The sequence below is a fragment of the Carcharhinus amblyrhynchos genome, chromosome 25, assembly GCF_965287045.1.
Source record: "Carcharhinus amblyrhynchos chromosome 25, sCarAmb.v2.hapA, whole genome shotgun sequence".
NCBI classification, from domain to species: domain Eukaryota; kingdom Metazoa; phylum Chordata; class Chondrichthyes; order Carcharhiniformes; family Carcharhinidae; genus Carcharhinus; species Carcharhinus amblyrhynchos.
This window is the reverse complement of record NC_137348.1, coordinates 11,776,585-11,796,294: the sequence shown is the minus strand read 5'-3', so window position 1 is coordinate 11,796,294 and position 19,710 is coordinate 11,776,585. Positions and strand designations below refer to the sequence as shown.

Sequence of the window (19,710 nt, the reverse complement as noted above, 5' to 3'; positions counted from 1 at the left end):
TGATTTTTTTTACCTCCCGACAATCTTACCACTTCGCCTTGCCTCACGGAAAGTCGGACATGACATGGTTGTAAGATCGCGGCCATTGCATTCCCAAATAACATTTCTACTGAGTGCTTTAATTGTGCTGGGCTATTGCAAAAATAAAGGATTAGCTCACTATGTCATTGGCAAACTGTCATTGGCAACTTTGTACAAACTGGCTGCCACCTTTCCTTTCCTTACAACAGTGATCTCACTTCAAAAACATTTAATTGTCTAATACTGCTTTTGAGGTATCCTGAATGTGGACGGTGCTATATAAATATATACAACCTCTCCCCATGCTCTACTGCAGGATTTTGTTTTTAATGAATGCGTATTTGATATTTTCCTGCTTTGTGACAGGGCTCTGTAATATTTTAACTGAACTGTCATCTCAACTGGCTTTCTGGGTGGCTTCTTTTGTATATTTAAGTCAGAGGTGTTGTTACTATGGTGAGAAAAGAAAGCAATGGAACATGTCCCCTTAGGGACCAGAATTGTGTTCACAGGCCTGTTCAATTTGCCCTCTGATCTCCTGACGCCCTTCAGTTAGCTCATGAGAGTTGTCATGCCAGTCCATTGCTAATCTGAAGTGTCCATTTGTGGTCTTGCTAATTAATTCTGAGAACATGGATTGTGATCAAACTGTCTGCCAGAGGCCTGTCATCTTGTTCCCCTGTAGTGAACCCTTAGACAGGGAGAGGGGTGACTGTTTGATTCCCAGCTTAGGTGACTGTGCAGAGTCTGCACTTTCTTCCTGTGTCTGCGTGGGGGTTTCCTCTGGGTGCTCTGGTTTCCTCCCACAGTCCAGGTGGTGTGCTGATTAGGTGCATTGGCCATGCTAAATTCTGTCTACCCAAACAGGTGTTGGAGTTTGGCGACTAGGGGATTTTCATTGTAACTTCATTGCAGTGTTAATGTAAGCCTACATGTGACTAATAACTTAAACTTAAACTTAACTTCTTGGACAGTTGGACATGTGCATTCAAGGCTCCCTTTAAAGCTCCCCTAAATAGCTAAGATGGCTAGACATCAGGTTTTGTACCAGACAGTCTGGTTTTTAGCCAATCTGGCCATCATTAGGTGTTGGAAAGCTTCACATTCAATATTTTGACCCTTAGTCCACTTAATGCAGTAAAGCAGCACACAGCGGCACAGTGGTTAGCACTGCTGCCTCATAGTGCCAGGGACCCCAGTTCAATTCTGGCCTCGGCTGATTGTCTGTGTGGAGTCTGCATGCTCCTCTCGTGTCTGGATGGGTTGCTTCCGATTGTTCTGATTTCCTCCCAAGGATGAATTGGCTAGATGGATTAGCTGTAGTGAATTTCTTTTATTCATTTGTGGGACATGGGCATCACTGTTGGTGAGCATTTATTGCCTGTCCCTGGTTGCCTTCAGAAGGTGGTGATGAGCTGCCTTCTTGAAACGCTGCAGTCCATGTGCTGTGGTTGATGCACAATGCTATTAAGGAGGGAATTCCAGGATTTTGACCCAGCGACTGCAAAGGAACAGCGACATATTTCCAAGTCAGGATGGTGAGTGGCTTGGAAGGGAACTTGCATGTTCCCAGGTATCTGCTGCCCTTGTCCTTTTAGATCATAGAATCTCTACAGTGCAGAAGGAGTCCATTTGACGCATAGACCACAGATGGAAGTGGTCATGGCTTCTGAATCAAGCGTGGTCGGTTTGTTGTGTTGTGTGTGCTGTTTGTGCTGTGTATGACAGGCGGTTGGTTCAATATTCCTGGTTTTGCACTGATTGGAACAGTATTTGGGCCGCAGAGCAGCTGGGACAATATTGAAGGTTGCTGAGGCCATGTGGAGTAAATTGTAATCAGTCTATTGCCTGTGCCCATGTCCTTTAGTGGGCAGGATTAATGTGTGAATGTTATTTCGTAGACTTATGCCGAGAACGAACATGGATCTTTCACAGAGTAGAATACCTACAGCACAGAAAGAAGCCATTCGGCCCATCAAGTCTGCACCAACCACAATCCCACTTAGGCCACATCCCTACATGTTTACCTACTAATCCCTCTAACCTATGAATCTCAGGACACTAAGGGTGCTAACCTGCACACCTTTGGACTGTGGGAGGAAACTGGAGCACCCAGAGGAAACTCACGTAGACACGAGGAGAATGTGCAAACTCCACATGGACAGTGACCCAAGCCAGGAATTGAATCCAGGTCCCTGGAGCTGTGAAGCAGCAATGCTAACCACTGTACTACTATGCCGCCCCATTTGATTTACATTCCATCACTCAGTGTATAAACTGTGTGGGTAGAAAGCTGACCTCAGTATTGTGTAAATGGTGAATCCTCACATTTCCCACATTCAGTGAACAATTTTAACTTTTTATTTATACTTCCATTTGCAGCAGCTGTCTGTTCAACTTTGTGTCACTGATGGCACCGAGCTCCATAACCTCAATTCAAAAAACATTCAGTAAATCGGCTATTCCTAAAAACAGGAGCTTGGAGTTGGAATGAACTGGCTGCTTTTATTAACATGGGATTCTGAAAGCAAGCAGCATGTAACTCTCCTGCCCCCTCCCAGTGAGAAACACCATGACAACGCCACACTCCCACTGTTCAATCTCTTCCTATTTATGTTGGAGTTCTCAACTCCAGCTGAAGATATCCTGGAAGTTTGATCACAATGGAATTCTGATCCCATACCATCTGATGATGTACCACTTCATCACAATTTACGTTTTTAATTTACCTTAAGGTATTTACCATATTGCTGCATTTTGAGTATCTCTGTAGTATTTTGCACCATCAATATCCTGGAAATTTCCAAAACAGAAAACACCAGAAAATCTCAGCAGGTCTGGCAACATCTGTAAGGAGAGAAAACAGCTGATGTTTTGAGGCTAGATGACCCTTTATCAAAGCTAAAAGACAAAGTGGGAGATATTTATACTGCAGGATAAAGGAATGAAAGATGAGTCATAGCCACAGAAACCAGGGGAAAAGGCTGCTAATGGCAGTCTATAGAGAGAATAAAGGGTGTGAATGGCCAAATGGCAGAGAAGCTAAAATGAGTGGGTAAGCTTTGACAGATGAAGATGTTGGGGGGGGGGGGGGGTGGTGTGTGTGGAATGGATGGGACGGAGGTAAACTTTAGAAAAGGGGAAGCAAAGAGGGAGAAAATGCTGCCAGACCTAATGAGATTTTCCAGCATTTTCTCTTTTGGTTTCAGATTCCAGCATCTGCAGTAATTTGTTTTTATCTTGGAAGTTATCACTGACAAACCACCGACGCACCTGATTAAGGAGCAGCACTCTGGAAGCTCATTATTCCAAATAAACCTATTGGACTTTAACCTGGTGTTGTGAGACTTCTTACTGTGTCCATCCCAGTCCAACGCCAGCATCTCCACCGCAAAAATTAACTGAACCATCCACATAATATGATGGCTACCAAAGCAGGTCAGAGGCTAGGAACCCTGCAGTGAGTAGTTCACCTCCTGACTCATCAAAGCCTGTCCACCATCTACAAGGTGCAAGTCAGGAATGTGATGGAATGCTGTCCAATTCCCTGGATGAGTGCAGCTCCAACAAGAGTCAAAACAACTTGACACCATTTGTGCCTGCATAGGTTTTCTCCAGGTGCTCCTGTTTCCTCCCACACTCCAAAGGTGCACGCGTTAGGTGGATTAGCCAAACTAAATTGCCCCTTTAGTGTCAGAGGGACTAGGTAGGATAAATACATGAGGTTATGGGGATAGGGCCTGGGTGGGATTGTTGTCAGTGCAGGCTTGATGGACCAAATGGTCTTTTTCTGCACTGTAGGGTCCTATGATTGTGATTCTATGATTTCAGAACTAAACAGGGGACAGAGTTGGGGGACCACTGTGGTGAGAAACTTAAAGGGTGAAGTTCTCCTGGGATATGGGACACTCTCAGGAGGGTTGGTTATCTTAATTCATTCCATTGGACAGAATTCAGATGAAGCAAAACTCATGATATGGAGCTTGAGTGGATCAGAGTCAATGCATGACATATTATCATTCCATTGATCGAGTTCATGGCACCGTATTCTTGAGCTATATTGGTGCTATTTACTATGAGAAAATTGTGCAGTTCATGTGCTAATCATAATATTGAGTACTTTCCTTTTTGTGAGAAGCTAATAGAAGCCTGTTCATTCTGTTCCTTTTGCAGGCCACTTTTATTAACAAGTTATTGAGTTCTGATATCTAAGAAGCAATCAACATCCCTCAGCCATGTCTAGCATCCACATTTACTCCAAATGTGAGAAATACCGAGGTAAGCAATCATCCAATCCTGAACATGTTCCTCAACAAAATAGGATCCTGGTAATGGTCTAGGTTATATATGATGTACCAAATCTGCTGCGGTATGAGATTTAAATCCCATTCCGAGCTCAGTAAATTGAAGCCACTGGTGGGATGTAAATCAGATTTTCTTAATGTGTTCTCCATCTCTAGTGACATCAGACAGCAGCTAATGAAATGCAATCTGAACAACACCAGACATGACTAACAATACATTAGGTTCCCACACACACTTCCAAAATGAGAGTTCAGGGAGTAGTTTTTTTTCTAATTTATCACTGTAAACATCTCTGAGCTTTGGATGGAGGAGTTGAGAATAATCTGGAAACTGAATCATTCAGGAGATTGGACTTTAAGTACCATGTGTCATTTGTGTGAGCAAAATTTTATTAATTCACCTGTGGGGCATGGGCATCGCTGACTGGCCAGCATTTATTACCCATCCCTAGTCTTCCTTGTTTGGAGGGCAGTTGAGAATAAACCATATTGCCGTGGCCCTGGAGTCACATGTAGGCCAGGTAAGGACAACAGATTTCCTTCCCCAAAGGACATTAGTGAACCAAATGGGATAGTCTGACAATGATTTCATTGTCATCAGTAGATTCTTAATTCCAGATTTTTTTAAAAATTGAATTCAAATGTCACTATCTGCCATGGCAGGATTTGAACCTGTGTCCCCAGAACATTAGTTGAGTTTCTGGATTAATAATCTAGCAATAATACCACTAGGCTATTGTCTCCTCCAAACACACACTGGTACACATTCGGCGTTGAAATAAAGGAAATGCACCACCTGGTTTTGCAACCTTACACTAACCTAGGGAGCCCGAGAGTCAATCATGAGGTGAAAATTAGTAATGGCTCCAGTCCAATCTTCTCTTTTTTTTTAACCGACATATTTGGTGGCGATTATTTGCTAGGCCACATCCTTTGCCAACTCCTGTTGAGGCAACCTAATGGCAGGGTGAGGACCCTAAAACTGTGTCACACTCCTCAAAAACAAATGGTTGGTGCCTAGCTCTTGTTTTAAGGCTTTAAAGTTTACTTATCAATGTCACAAGTAGGCTTACATTAACACTGCAATGAAGATACTGTGAAAATCCCCTAATTGCCACATTCCAGCACCTGTTTGGATACACTAAGGGAGAATTTAGCATGGCCAATGCGCCCAACCAGTACGTTTTCTGTACTATGGGAGGAAACCAGAGCACCTGGAGGAAACCCACACGGACACAGGGAGAAGGTGCAGACTCCACACAGACAGTGATCCTAGCCAGGAATTGAACCAGGTCTTTGGCACTGAGGCAGCACTGCTAATCACTGTGCTGGCCCAGAACATTCTAAGGTTGTCAACCAGGTGATATATTTATTTCAGGCTGTTCACTTTTGCTTGTTTGCTTAACTAGGCTGTTAGAGTTCAGCCCCACACAAAGGTGGCGGCGAATAGCAGTCCATCTGACCTACACCAAAGCACAGAGGAAACACATAAAACATGTCAGTGACAGCATCTAGTGAGGAATTTGCTGGCTGTCACTGGCCAGGGAGCAGTTAGCGAGGATTCAAGACTCTGTGCCACCCGAATAAGGATTGATTTATTTTCCACATGGGGCAAAAGCTCCAGAAAAGCATTCCAGAACGAGAACAAGGGGGGAGGAATTTCAAATTGGACAAGTTCCCTGCTATTTCCTCCTCCTTCATTTCTTGGTCACTTCTCAGAAGCACAAAATAATACAGCACGGAAGGAGGCCATTTGACCCATTGTGCCTCTGCTGGTTCTTTGGGACTGTAATCAAATGAATTCGCTCTGTCCCTTCTCCATAGCTTTGTTATTTGTGTTCCTGCAAATATTTATCCAATTCGCCTTTGAATATCAAGACTCACTCTGCTTCCATTGCCCTTCAAGCAAGTGAGATCCGGATCACACAAACACCCTGCGTGAAAAATCTTTCCTCATGTTGCCTCTGATTCCTATGCCAATCGCTTTAAATCTTTGTCCTCTGGTTACTGCCCCATCTGCCACTGGAAGCTGCTTCTCTTTATTTACTCAGTTTCACACATGTTTTTAATTAATTCCAGCTTCAGGGCTCCGTCCTTCCTCATGCTTGTCGGATGCTGTAATGAAATACAAAAACTTTTAAAGGGGCATCAACATTTGCTCACAAAGAGCAGAGCATGAGATAGTGCTCTTTAAAAAGAGAAACTGATTCCCACCCTCATGGGGCAGGGGTTTAGTACTCACCACTCAGGGTGGTACTGAGGTGATCAGTTCAGGAAGGTCATGACTTCATTCCCAATTGGTAATGCATGAGTCAGTCTCAGCTTCTGATGACAGTAATTGAAAAGATAGAGGTTGGGTGGTGTAGGCGGAGTGGAAATTAGCCATGGGTCAGACTCTTGATTATTATCTCAGGAGAAACTGTGTGTGCTTAGGGCCCTTGCTGAATCGACAATACGCTATATAGTCAAATATCTTGTGGATATTCGTCACCTCCGGAACTACAACACGGGCTATTGTTCATTCAAACCATGGCTTTTAGGATATGGTAAAACAATCACTTTCTCATGATTCCTTAATACAAAACAACAACAATGTATTTATCCAATATTACTTGGGTAGCCTGATAGACATTTATATATTTGAGGCTGACTGACAGAGATTGTACCAGTAAAACCAGTGAGACAAGGGCAGACACAATAGTACCACATTCATAGAATCATAGCATCCCCACAGCTTAGAGGAGGCCATTCGGCCCATCAAGTATGCACCAACTATCTGATAGAGTATCTTACCCAGGTCCTCTTCCCTGCCCTATCCTTGTAAGCCCACAAATCTGCCATGGCTAATCCATCTTGGGACAATAAGTGGCAATTTAGCATGGTCAATCCACCTAACCTGAAAATCTTTGGACAGAGAGGAAGCTGGAGCATCCTCAGAAAAAACACGCATATATGGAAAAAATGTGCAAACTCCACACAGACAGTCACCCAAGGCCGGAATTGAACTCGGGTCCCTGGAGCTGTGAGGCAGCAGTGCTGACCACTGTGTGCCACTGTATACCCCCCAACCCCCATGGCCATGTAATCTAAGATCCATAACCCAGGGTGGGTTATTGTCAACAATAACTTGCATTATACAAAAAGCTTTCATTTATATAGTGCCTTCCATGACCTTAGGATGTCCCAAAGAGCTTTATAGCCACTGAAGTACTTTGGAAGTGTTGTTACTGGTGTAATGTTGTAAGCTCTTTTCCCAAAGTAAAATGTCCCAAAGTGCTTTATAAGAGTGATTATCAAACTAAATTTGACATACTTAGCCAGGGAAACAGGTGACCAAAACCTAGCTCAACAAGTTTGGAGAAGGAGGCAGAGAGGTATAGGGAGAGAGTGCCAGATCTTAGCACCCAGGCAGATGAAGGTAAGGTCAACAGTAATGGAAAACTGAAATTAAGGATGAAAAAAGCTGGAAGGTACATTGGGGGGAGGAAGGAAGGAAGGAAGGTTGGATCAGGATCTTGAATTTGATGACCAGCCATGGTCATGATGAATGGCAGAACTGGCTTGAAAGTCGAATGGCCTACTCCGGCATCAATGTTTCTAGAATTGGAGTGCCGAAATCTCAAAAGCTTGTAGGTTTGGAGGAGCAGGTGTATAGGGGAGTCATTGTTGACAACAGAAGCTCTTGGAAGGTCACTGGAGCAGGACCCAATTCTTCAGGACAATGTGTGGGATTGATTCTGGAAGCAATCTTTGAGGCTCTGAAATGCAGACATGTTGAGCAATTATACAACCTCCCTTCCCGGTGATGTTTAAACATCACTCTCCTCATCAGAGCCCAACTACTGATGGGTCAGGTCATGCAAATATCCTGGATGTATCAACACTGCTTCCTTCTGCTTTCACATGATGTGGGGAAAGGCTGGGTCCTCAGACAGTTCATGCGATTAAGCTGACTGGACAGAAGTAATTAGCGGTTTGGCCATAAAACTCCAAAGTTGCCCTCAGTGGGGGAGCATTTCCATGTTTCTCCAGGCTTGTAAGAGTGGAATGGGCAGGAGGGCCAGTGGCAGGGGAGGGAGACAACGCTCACCATCTCACAAGGCAAATGGTGGACTTCAGGCAGAGCTAAGGCTGGAGGATTCTTTGGATCAAGCTCAGGCCCCCAGTGGAAACTTGATGGAAATCTGATATATCAGCGGCAGCTGAAACCCTGACTCCTGTTCCATGTGTAACAATGGACATCTTCTTCAGTGTGTCTCAGTGAGCTTTATTGAACTGATCTAAGATGGCAGCCTACAGTGAGCTTGTCTCATGGCAGAAAGAAATGACTATGGCAAGCCAGATCAGACATTTAATACAGTTGCAAAATCCAAACATCCCCCTTTGCCTGTTAAACAAAAGATAGTAAGAAGTCTTACAACACCAGGTTAAAGTCCAACATGTTCATTTTGTATCACAAACTTTCAGAGCACTGCTCCTTCACCCCAATTCAACACCGGCATCTTCACATCAGACAAAAGATATGACCAGTTTCTTTTTTCCAGTGGTCAAAAAACACATTTGCATGCACAATCCTGTGTGACTGAGTTACCCAGGTTACCCATTACACACCACTGTTCTTATGCAACAACTACTGTTTGTAGTAGTCAGTCCCTGCACATGCATTGCACACATCCTTAAATCATGCAGATATCTCCACGGTACAAGTGTAGATTGACATTGACGGTTCATCTAGATGATATTTCTTGACCGGAGAATTTCTGTCCCTCTGGAGTCTTTTGTTTCCTGCTGTCTATTCTCATTCTGTTGCTCTCTCTCTCTGTAGCTGCTTGTTGCTCTTTCTCTGTTGGCATATTTACCAGCCCAAGCTTTAGACTTTCTCCAGCTGAGATGAGTGGCTGTTGCATCCCATCTATGATTTGGAACTCTAGATTATCTTTCTTACCATTGCATTGAGCTTTCAAACTAATTTTGCTTCTGGATGAGTATTGTGCCACAATAGAGCCTCAACCTCAGTTTTGAGGGTTTCATTTTTGATTGCCACATTGAACCACTTTGCACAGGTCTATGGAAGTCATGATGTTGGATGACATACCAGTGTCTTTCTGATATTTCTGTTTGCATGACACACTCCCTCTGCAGTTCTCATTCTAAGTCACAAAGCATTCATCACCTGTAAATCTGATGAAACCATTCTGTAGTCTCATGTGCAGTTCAGCATCAGATTCCTGTTGCTATTTGTAGAGTCATATTTTGATTTTGTGCACTTATGTGCAGAATGATTTTGCTTCTTGCAGTTAAAACACTTTTTTTGCTGGGAAATTATTCTTTTCCTTTGCATGTTGTGCTCCTCAGTACCTGCATCCTGCCCTTTGTCTGAGAATACTTCTAGACTGTCTCTGGTTTGATTCCCAGCTTGGGTCACTGTCTGTGTGGAGTTTGCACATTCTCCCCACGTCTGCGTGGGTTTCCTCCAGGAGCTCCGGTTTCCTCCCACAGTCCAAAGATACGCAGGTTCGGTAAATTGGTCATGATAAATTCTCCCTCAGTGTATCCGAACAGGCGCCAGACTGTGGTGACTAGGGGATTTTCACAGTAACTTATTGCAGTGTTAATGTCAGCCTACTTATGACTAATAAATAAAACTAATGTACCTTCTGGTCTGCTCTGCCATCCGTATGCTCTATCTGACACTTCGTAATGTCTGCATTTTGACATATATCTATCGCTTTCTTTAGCATCAGTTTATCATCTTTCGGTAATCTTGTTTTTATTGAAGTGTCTCTTACACTGAAGACCAATTTATCCCTGGAAAGTAAAAAATAGTAAATAAGAATACTGATCTTATATACTTTGAAGTGGAACCCTAGTGAATTGGATAAATAAGAATACTGATCCAAATTATTTTTTGTTCTGGGTCTTTAATCAGGTCATCTTGTGGTTGTCCTAATTCACCTGATTCTGCAAGCTGCATTACTGCCACGTATAGTTCAATGGTCTTGTTTTCACCATGAACTATAGTGTTGAAAACATAGCATTCATATGTAATGTTCTCAGCTTTCAAAACATTCATTTAAAGTTTCAAGCTGTCTGTCATCTGCTTTCTTTGTTCATTGGTTAGATTTTCAGAGTGTGTTGAATATAGGAGGGCAGCAGTTTTCGTCAGTGTCTGTCTCAATGAGAGGTATGTTAAACAGATCTAAAATGGCAGCCTGCAGTGAGCTTGCCTCATGACAGAATCTCATGGATGGCAATGCAGATCAGACATGTATTTTGAAATGCAACAGGACTACAAACAGCCTCAAGAAAGGCATTTGGACATCAGCAATAAGATGCAAAACAGCCAGGGCCCTTTGGAACTCTGAAGAGAATCGCATTTGAAAATAATAATTTCTGGATCCATTGTTTCCGGGCAGTTAATGTGAGTGGTGAGAGTCAGGGCTTGAATAACTTTTCTCCTCCAAATTTCTTCTCCCCCACTTTTTTCCACCTATCATAAGGATCTCACTTCTCATTGACAGGCTGTTTTCTCATGTCTTTTCTTTAGCTGATTATTCCATGTAGCTGGTGCTTTACTGTGCAGCAAACACAATGTTCTACTGTGAGAACTGCTATTGAATCACGATGGAATCTATATGGAACACGATAGTGCCCTAGTGTCATGCACTAACATACAAAGTTGTGGTCATACAGATCAATCCCCCAAATTGACGAGTATCCCAAGGTGCTTCATTGAAAAACAAAGCATGACACAAGCCACGTAAAAAGTTATTAGATCAGATGACCAAAACCTCAGTCAAAGAGGTGAGTTTTAAGGTGTCATAATGGAGAAATGTGATGCAGACAGGAAGAGGTGTAGAGAGGGAATTCCAGAACTTGGGGCCTTGGTGAGTGAAGGTGCAGCCATCAATAGTGGAAATGTTAAAACTGGGAATGTGTGAGTGGCCGGAAATAAAGGAGTGCAGAGATATGTTGAGGGTTGTGGGACTGGAGGCGATTTTGGAGCTAGGGAGGGGCAAAGCCATGGAGAAATTTGAAACAACAATGAAAATGCCAAAGATAAAGGATGAGATTCTCTGGCCACCCAGCCGCGTTTTTCCCATCAGCAGGAGGCGGCGTGGTATTTGCTTGTGGCAAGATTCTCTGGGAATTCCCACTGATATCACCCCACATTGGCAGGGAAACCTGCAAGTGGGGGTGGGTTGCCGGCAGGACTAGGGAATCCCACTGGCGTGAACAGCCGGAGAATTCTGGCCAAGATGTTGTTTGACTAGGAAGGTCTACATACACAGGTGAATGGGACTTGGGATAGTAAGGAGTGTAACAATTTCTAGAGAATATTCCTCCACCACATCGTCACCCCTTCATTAGAGCAACAGTGACAGGGACAAGAGCTGCCTGGTTATGATCAATGCACTGGGATTCTGATAGAGGGGCTATATATTACACATAGAAATGGGTTGAGTGGTTGGATCTGTTATCTCACTATTTGCTTTCAGTACACAGTTGAGTAATTTGGATTTTATTCACTGTGGGTTCAGCTAATAAAGAATCAGCAACCACAAAAAGCTTGCAGTCACCAATTTTTAAACACCCTTTCTGTGCAACGCTATGCAATGCTGATCTTTTTTCTTGTATAACCCCTTTAGCAACATTGGGAAGTTCATTGCAACTCAACGTAAATCGGCTTCAAGGAACAAACATTCTGTAGGAGACTGGCTGGGTTAAGCTTCTGAACCCTGTGGCCAATGAACTTAAATAAATGTCTGAGGTTAAAGCCTGGATCCTAACAGGTGAATGTTTACAACCTGACATCGTCATCCAAGAATGTCACCAACAGCTATTGCTCCCCCTCGAAGAAAAATTGAAAAACTCAATCAAAATAATTTACTAGAATTTAATGTTTTGAAGAGGGCCTGGTGGTGGCACTAGATGTTTAAATGTGAGCTTGCTATTTTAATGTAATTAGCAAGGCAAAGGAAGGTTTAAAGACACTGCTATCAGCTAAGAGGTCCATCCCACATTTATCTGAGTTCAGAATCCAGCTGATCCGATGCCTTCCCACATGCCCGATGGACAAACTCCTTCTTATTCATTCTTATTCCATACAACAGCAAGTGGGCAACCCAAGGGTGGCTCCGTGGCACAGTGGTTAGCAGTGCTGCCTTACAATGCCAGCGATCCAGCTTCAATTCCAGCCTTGGGTCACTAGCTGTGTGGAGTTTACACATTCCCTCTGTATCTGCGTGGGTTTCCTCCGCGTGCTCTGATTTCCTCACACAGTCCAGAGATCACAGAATCCCTTCAGTGCAGAAGGAGGCCATTTGGCCCATCAAGTCCACACCGACCACAATCCCACCGAGGCCTTATCCCCACGTATTTACCCTACTAATCCCTCTGACACTAAGGGGCAATTTAGCAAGGCCAATCAACCTAACCTGTATATCTTTGGACTATGGGAGGAAACCAGAACACGTGAAGGAAACCCACACAGACACGGGGAGACAGTGATCTGATGTTAGAATTGGATCCGGGTCCCTGGCACTGTGAGGGAGCAGTGCTAACCACTGTGCCACCTTGCAGGTTAGGTGGATTGGCCGAGCTATATTGCACCTTAGTGTCAGAGATTAGCAGAGTAAATACTGGAAGTTAGCGGGATAGGGCCTGAGCGGGAATGATGTTAATGGGCCAAATGGCCTCCTTCTGACTGTGGGGCTTATATAATTCAATGGAAAATGGAGGGTCTTTCTATATGAGTTTTATGGTAATATTTCTCACAGTTTCAAGGCTTAATATAGTCAATAAACTACATCTCACCTTGCACAGCAGGGAGCCCAATCATACTTGCACGATCTACTTGCTCTTTTTCAGACTGAATTAAAAAATAGATCACGTAGGTTGACAAAATGATGCCTTTTAAACTGAGGTTTACTACAACATTCCTGGCCTCCATCTTCAGGCTTGATGTTAATTAGCATATGGTTACGGAGTATCTCTGTCAGACTAGGGAGGAATGGTCTACAGTAATGGTAGATAAATGGTGAGGAATAATTACTCTAAAAATTTCCCCACCCACTTCCAGTGCAGAGGGACCTGAGTTGACAGGATTTCCTTCACAAGTACCTGGCTATCTGTGAAGGAATATCAACAATTCTGTGCCAGCTGCATTTTTAGTTGATATTTGGTAGTTTACATTTGCCATATTTTACCCCTATTCTCTCTCTGTCTCATATAGGAGCCCATTTTCATGGGCTATGAACCAGGGGGGTTTCCAGTTCAGGGTTACTCAGTAGCAAAAAATGAGGATTTTTCGAGGAATTTTTAGTTAGAAAGTTTCTCTCTCAATTGCCTTCTGTTTTCTAAAAATCCATCAGCTGAGAACAAAGTACTTATAACTTGAACTCTAATAGGATACTGCAATAAGATAAAGGGACCCTCCCGCTGAACTGCACCAATGAGTTATCTTGATGAGGGGTCACACAACATCAAGTTATAGTCCAACAGGTTTATTTGAAATCACAAGCTTTCGGAGCACTGCTCATCAGGTGAAGTGCAGTTGTACAGGGCCTTGGTGAGACCACAACCTAGAGAACTGTATGCAATTTTGTCTCCTTATCTAAGAAACTTTATACTTGCCTTGGAGGGGGTGCAGCTGATGAGGAGCAGTGTTCCGAAAGCTTGTGATTTCAAATAAACCTGTCGGACTATAACCTGGTGTGTTGTGTGACCTCTCATTTTGTCCACTCCAGTCCCAACATTGGCATCTCCACATAGTGAGTTACCTTGATGTCTCTTTTATAAGGGCTCGTATGCATAGAGCAGTGTTTGAGTTGCCGACTCTCTGAGACTGACCTGCAGTCACCACAAATTAAAGATTAATCTCAAAGGTGTTGCTGTAAGCAGTTCAGAAGTTAGAACAAAAGGGCATTTCTTTAAAAATTGTCCTTTTATTTTCATTCAACAATATTGTTTATTGATTAAAAAGATACTGGAAGTGGCAAAAAGAAGGTTGTTCGACTGAATCATAGAATAGTACAACATGGAAGTCCATTCAGCCTATTGAATCTTCACTAGCTTTTTTGGAACATAGAAAAATAGGAGCAGGGGTGGCCATTTGGTCCTTTGAGCCTGTTCCACCATTCAATATGATCATAGCTGATCATCTATCCAATACCATATTCCAGCACTCTCCCTATATCTCTTGAAACCTTTGGAGTCTAGAAATCTAACTATTTCCTTCTTATATAACGTGTCCTGGTTCCTCCATGCAGACACTATAATTATGAAAGCACACCAATGCCTCTACTTTCTCAGGAGACTAAGGAAATTTGGCATGTCTGCTACAACTCTCCGCAACTTCTACAGATGCATCATAGAAAGCATTCTATCCAGTTGCCTCACAGCTTGGTATGGCTCCTGCTCCGTTCAAGACCAAAGTAAACTACAAAGGGTTTACTGTGGCCTTGAACAGAGCAGGAGCCATACCCATCCATCACTTAAACCAGCCTCCCACCCATTGACACTCTCTACACTTCCCGCTGCCACGGAAAAGCAGCCAGCATAATCAAGGACCCCACACACCCCAGACATTCTCTCTTCCATCTCCTTCCATCAGAAAAAGATATAAAAGTCTGAGGCCACACACCAACCGACTCAAAAAACAGCTTCTTCCCTGCTGCCATCAGACTTTTGAATGAATCTACCTTGCATTAAGTTGATCTTTTTGCCCACTTACTCAACTTACCTAAATCACCTTGAAGCCTCTTAACGTCCTCCTCACAGCGAGGGGAGGCATGGTGCAGTGGTATTATCACTGGACTGGTAATCCAGAGATTTGGTAATTCCCTAGGGACTTGGGTTCAAATCCCACCATGGCAGATGGTGAAATTTGAATTCAATAAAAATCTAGAATTAAAAGTCTGATGGTGACCATGAAACCATTGTCATCAAAACCCATCTGGTTCACTAATGTCCCTTAGGGAAGGAAGTCTGCCATCCTTATCCAGTGTGGCCTACATGTGACTCCAAAGCCACAATGTGGTTGACTCTTAGAGACCCTCTGAAATGGAGGGCAGTTAGGGATGGGCAATAAATGCTGGCCCAGCCAGCGATGCTCACATCCTGTAAATGAATAAATTAAAAAAAACTCCCACCAAGCTTTGTCCCAACCCCAAAACACCATGCTGTTCACTACTTTTTCACTCCCAATTGGATTGGGATATGCCTGCAAGGCTGATTGTGCAAGGCAACCATTGGCTCGAGCACCAGGGTCAGGGAGGGTGGAGGTGGGAGGGAAAATGGAGAAAACCTCCAGCAATATATCCGAGCAAAGTTAGCAACGTCATGCCAGCTAGTTCCAGTAAGAACTGAATCAGGTGTTTCCACAGTTGTCTCACCTTGTGCACGTGATCGAACATTTTCTGGCCCTTCTTCTCTCTTTCACATTTAACCACAGTCTAGGTGTTAACAGACAAACCGGTATCAATGAACAGCACAAATGATTTGGTCATTATCACCTTGCTGTCAGTGAGATCCTGCTGTGTGCAAATTGGATGCGACGTTGCCTATATTACAGCAGTGGCTACAGGAGTGCAAGAGTTTAACATTTTCCAGATAAAATTTATTTATTAGTGTCACAAGTCAGCTTACATTAACACTGCAATGAACTTACTGTGAAAAGCCCCTAGTTGCCACACTCCGGCACCTGTTTGAGTATACTGAGGGAGAATTTAGCTTGGCTAATGCACCTCACCCGCATATCTTTAAACTGTGGGAAGAAACTGGAGCTCCCAGAGAAAGCCCACACAGACATGGAGAGAACATGCAAACTCCACACAGACAGTGACCCAAGCCAGGAATTGAACCCAGGTCCCTGGCGCTGTGAAGCAGCAGTGCTAACCATTGTGCCACATCTGCCCTGAAGTGAAAAGCTCTGTCTCTGGGTGGTCTCAAATCACCAACCTTTCTGTTAACAGCCAAACGTGCTGACCAATTGCACCACAGAGATTGGAGTATGAGATGGAGTATGAAATAAGGAGAAAAACTTATATGAAATATCAAATTCACTGTGTTAAGATGCCTGTAACCAAACACAAATTGCTACTCCAATGGAATAACCTTGATGCCAAATTGGCACAAGTGGCCACGATTGGGAAATACAAAAGGGCTTGTCTGCCTGAGGAATAGTGATGGAGCAGAAATGATTTTATTTTGTAACATGTCCATACTTTACCTGGCTTAAAGTCAACATTTCCTGCTGTTTGTGTGTTATCAACATTGTAAACATTGCAAATTCCCCTCTTACATTCACTACTTCTAAGAAAACTGTAAAAGTGACTTAAAATGATGTTTCTTTAACAATGTTGTGAGAAGTAAACAGCGGAAGAAATATTCCCTCCACATTTATAATATCATTAACACACACTGATGAGAGCAACTCTTCCCTTGAGAGTATCTGACGCTGATATAGAAGGTAAAACATAGAATATTTACCCTTTACTGCAACAAACGCTAACATTTATAAAACACAAAATACTGTCTCCAATGGGTTAAAGGGAAATTCCTCAGAGAAATGAAATGAATACAGATGTCTTGGCTAACTATCAGAGAGGAACTATTAGCTCTCTTACTGCATCTTGCTAGTAAAAGAAAAACAGAAGATAGAATCTAGGTAACAGATGAAACCGAGGGTTCAGAAAAGAGTCAGTAAACATGACATTTAAGATGCTCCTAGATGTAAAAAACGATCTTGTCACTTGCGAAGGCTGCCCGAGCGTTTGACAGCTCTCAGGAAGTGACTGTGCGATGATTCTATGTAATAGGCAGAAGGGGAGCTGCTGCTAATGCAATGGAGATGTTGTAAAAGTATGGAGGCTTCTGGCTGACACAGAAAGTCTTTATTTTTCTCTTCCTAACAGTGCATCTATCGTCTTTCACTGCCTTTCCAAATGAGAGAGAACCTCTAACAACAGGAACCACCATGAGTCTGAAAAAACTAAGTAAGTGTCAACCATTGATTTCGCCATGGGCTGAGAGAAGTAAATTTGTCCTGTACAGATAAATATCTTCGTGCTGACACACTGCACTGTCAGATGGTTTAAAGGGCAAGTTTTAAAATGGAAATATGCACATGGAGTGTGACTATTGCTACTTCTTTCAATCTTCAAGCTGATTTTTGATCTTTTGAGACCTGTGCCTAGCATTGCAAGAGTAATCTTTATGTGTGTACGTTAGAGTGTGTTCTGTGTATGTGTGTGTGTGTGTGTGTGTGTGTGCGTGCGCGTGTTAAAGTGAGATCCATATGTGTGTGTTAAAGTGGGGTCCACATGTGTATATGTGTTAAAGTGGGGTCCATGTGTGCATTTGTGTGTGTGTTAGAATGGGGTCTGAGTATGTGTGTATGTGTATGTATTAGAGAGGGGTTTGTGTGTGTTAGAGTGGGGTCCATCTGTGTGTCTATGTGCATGTTAGACTGGAGTCTGTGTGTGTGTTTATGTTTTTGTTAGAGTGGCATCTGTGGGTGCGTGTGGGTGTGCATTAGAGTGAGGATGGTGTGTGTTTGTGTATATGTTAGAGTGGGGGGGGTTGTTGTGAATGTGGGATATAGGTGTATTTGGGGATAGCACTATTTTAGGGGTGATGTGTGTGTGTGTGGGGATATGGGAGGGTGTTGTGAGTGTGGGATACGGGTGTATTTGGGGAAATTGTAGTACTTTAGGAATGGTGTTTAGGTGGGTATGGGAGGGTGTTGTGGGTTTGGAATATGGGTGTATTAGGGTAGGTTACAGTATTCTAGGAGTGTTGTGTGTGTGGGTACAGGAGGGTGTTGAGAGTGTGGGATATGGGTGTATTTGTGGAGGTTACAGTATTCTAAGAGTGGTGTGTGTGTGGGTATGGAAGGGTGTTGTGAGTGTGGGATATGGGTGTATTTGCAGAGGTTACAGTATTCTAGGACTGGTGTGTGCGTGGGTATGGGAGGGTGTTGTGAGTGTGGGATATGGGTGTATTTGCAGAGGTTACAGTATTCTAGAAGTGGTGTGTGTGTGGGTATGGGAGGGTGTTGTGAGTGTGGGATATGGGTCTATTTGCAGAGGTTACAGTATTCTAGAAGTGGTGTGTGTGTGGGTATGGGAGGGTATTGTGAGTGTGGGATATGGATGTATTTGCAGAGGTTACAGTATTCTAGGAGTGGTGTGTGTGTGGGTATGGGATGGTGTTGAGAGTGTGGGATATGGGTGTATTTGTGGAGGTTCCAGTATTCTAGAAGTGGTGTGTGTGCGGGTATGGGAGGGTGTTGTGAGTGTGGGATATGGGTCTATTTGCAGAGGTTACAGTATTCTAGTAGTGGTGTGGTGTGGGTATGGGAGGGTGTTGTGAGTGTGGGATATGGGTGTATTTGCAGAGGTTACAGTATTCTAGGAGTGGTGTGTGTGTGTGAGAATGGGAGGGTGTTGTGAGTGTGGGATATGGGTGTATTTGCAGAGGTTACAGTATTCTAGTAGTGGTGTGTGTGTGCATATGGGAGGGTGTTGTGAGTGTGGGATATGGGTGTTTTTGCAGAGGTTACAGTATTCTAGTAGTGGTGTGTGTGTGCATATGGGAGGGTGTTGTAAGTGTGGGATATGGGTGTTTTTGCAGAGGTTACAGTATTCTAGTAGTGGTGTGTGTGTGTGGGTATGGGAGGGTGTTGTGAGTGTGGGATATGGGTGTTTTTGCAGAGGTTACAGTATTCTAGTAGTGGTGTGTGTGTGCATATGGGAGGGTGTTGTGAGTGTGGGATATGGGTGTATTTGTGGAGGTTCCAGTATACTAGGAGTGGTGTGTTTTTGAAAAAATGTGTTGCTTGAAAAACAATCTCTGACATCACTGAAATATTTGGCAACCCCCCCCTACAGTGTAAACCGAGATCCCAACTCCTCAGAATTATAGTCAGATAAATCAGCTTGAACACTATGAAGGAAGAAAGTAAAATTCTAAATATCGCCTTAAATTTGGGGTACTATTTCATGGGTTTAACAAACCTGAGCGCTGCACAACACTGCTTCCCCATTATTGGCAGAGGGCATAGTTTGTACACTTGCTGGTACTCCTAACATGAGCTGAGAGAAAAAGGGAGGATATAGGAATTGAAATAAGTTTTACAACACATGGGTAATCAACTGAGGCTCTTTCTTAATATTTTCCAGTAAATGCCTGGCAGCGTTTAATTAATCTGCCTTCATCATCAGGGAGTGTTGAAATGCGAGAAGTGAATATAGCGACATTGAAAACTGAGAGAATGATTAGACACAGTTTGGTATTCTTAATTAGAGTCAACCACATCCTCCTCCCCGGGCTGGTACTGTTACGTAGCCAAGGCCGTTAAATTCTCCACAATAATCCTAAC

At 43.3% G+C, this 19,710-nt stretch overlaps 1 protein-coding gene across 1 annotated transcript in view; it reads left to right on the top strand.

Annotated features, from left to right (window-relative positions):
* LOC145358125 (SH2 domain-containing protein 3C-like) overlaps positions 1-19,710 on the top strand; it is a 172,610-nt gene that overhangs the window by 6,834 nt on the left and 146,066 nt on the right. The window contains exons 2-3 of the mRNA XM_080211801.1: positions 4,195-4,299; positions 17,243-17,323. Of these exons, the coding sequence (XP_080067927.1) occupies positions 4,257-4,299; positions 17,243-17,323 (124 nt within the window). The 5' untranslated portion in view covers positions 4,195-4,256. The remainder of the gene's footprint in view (positions 1-4,194; positions 4,300-17,242; positions 17,324-19,710) is intronic.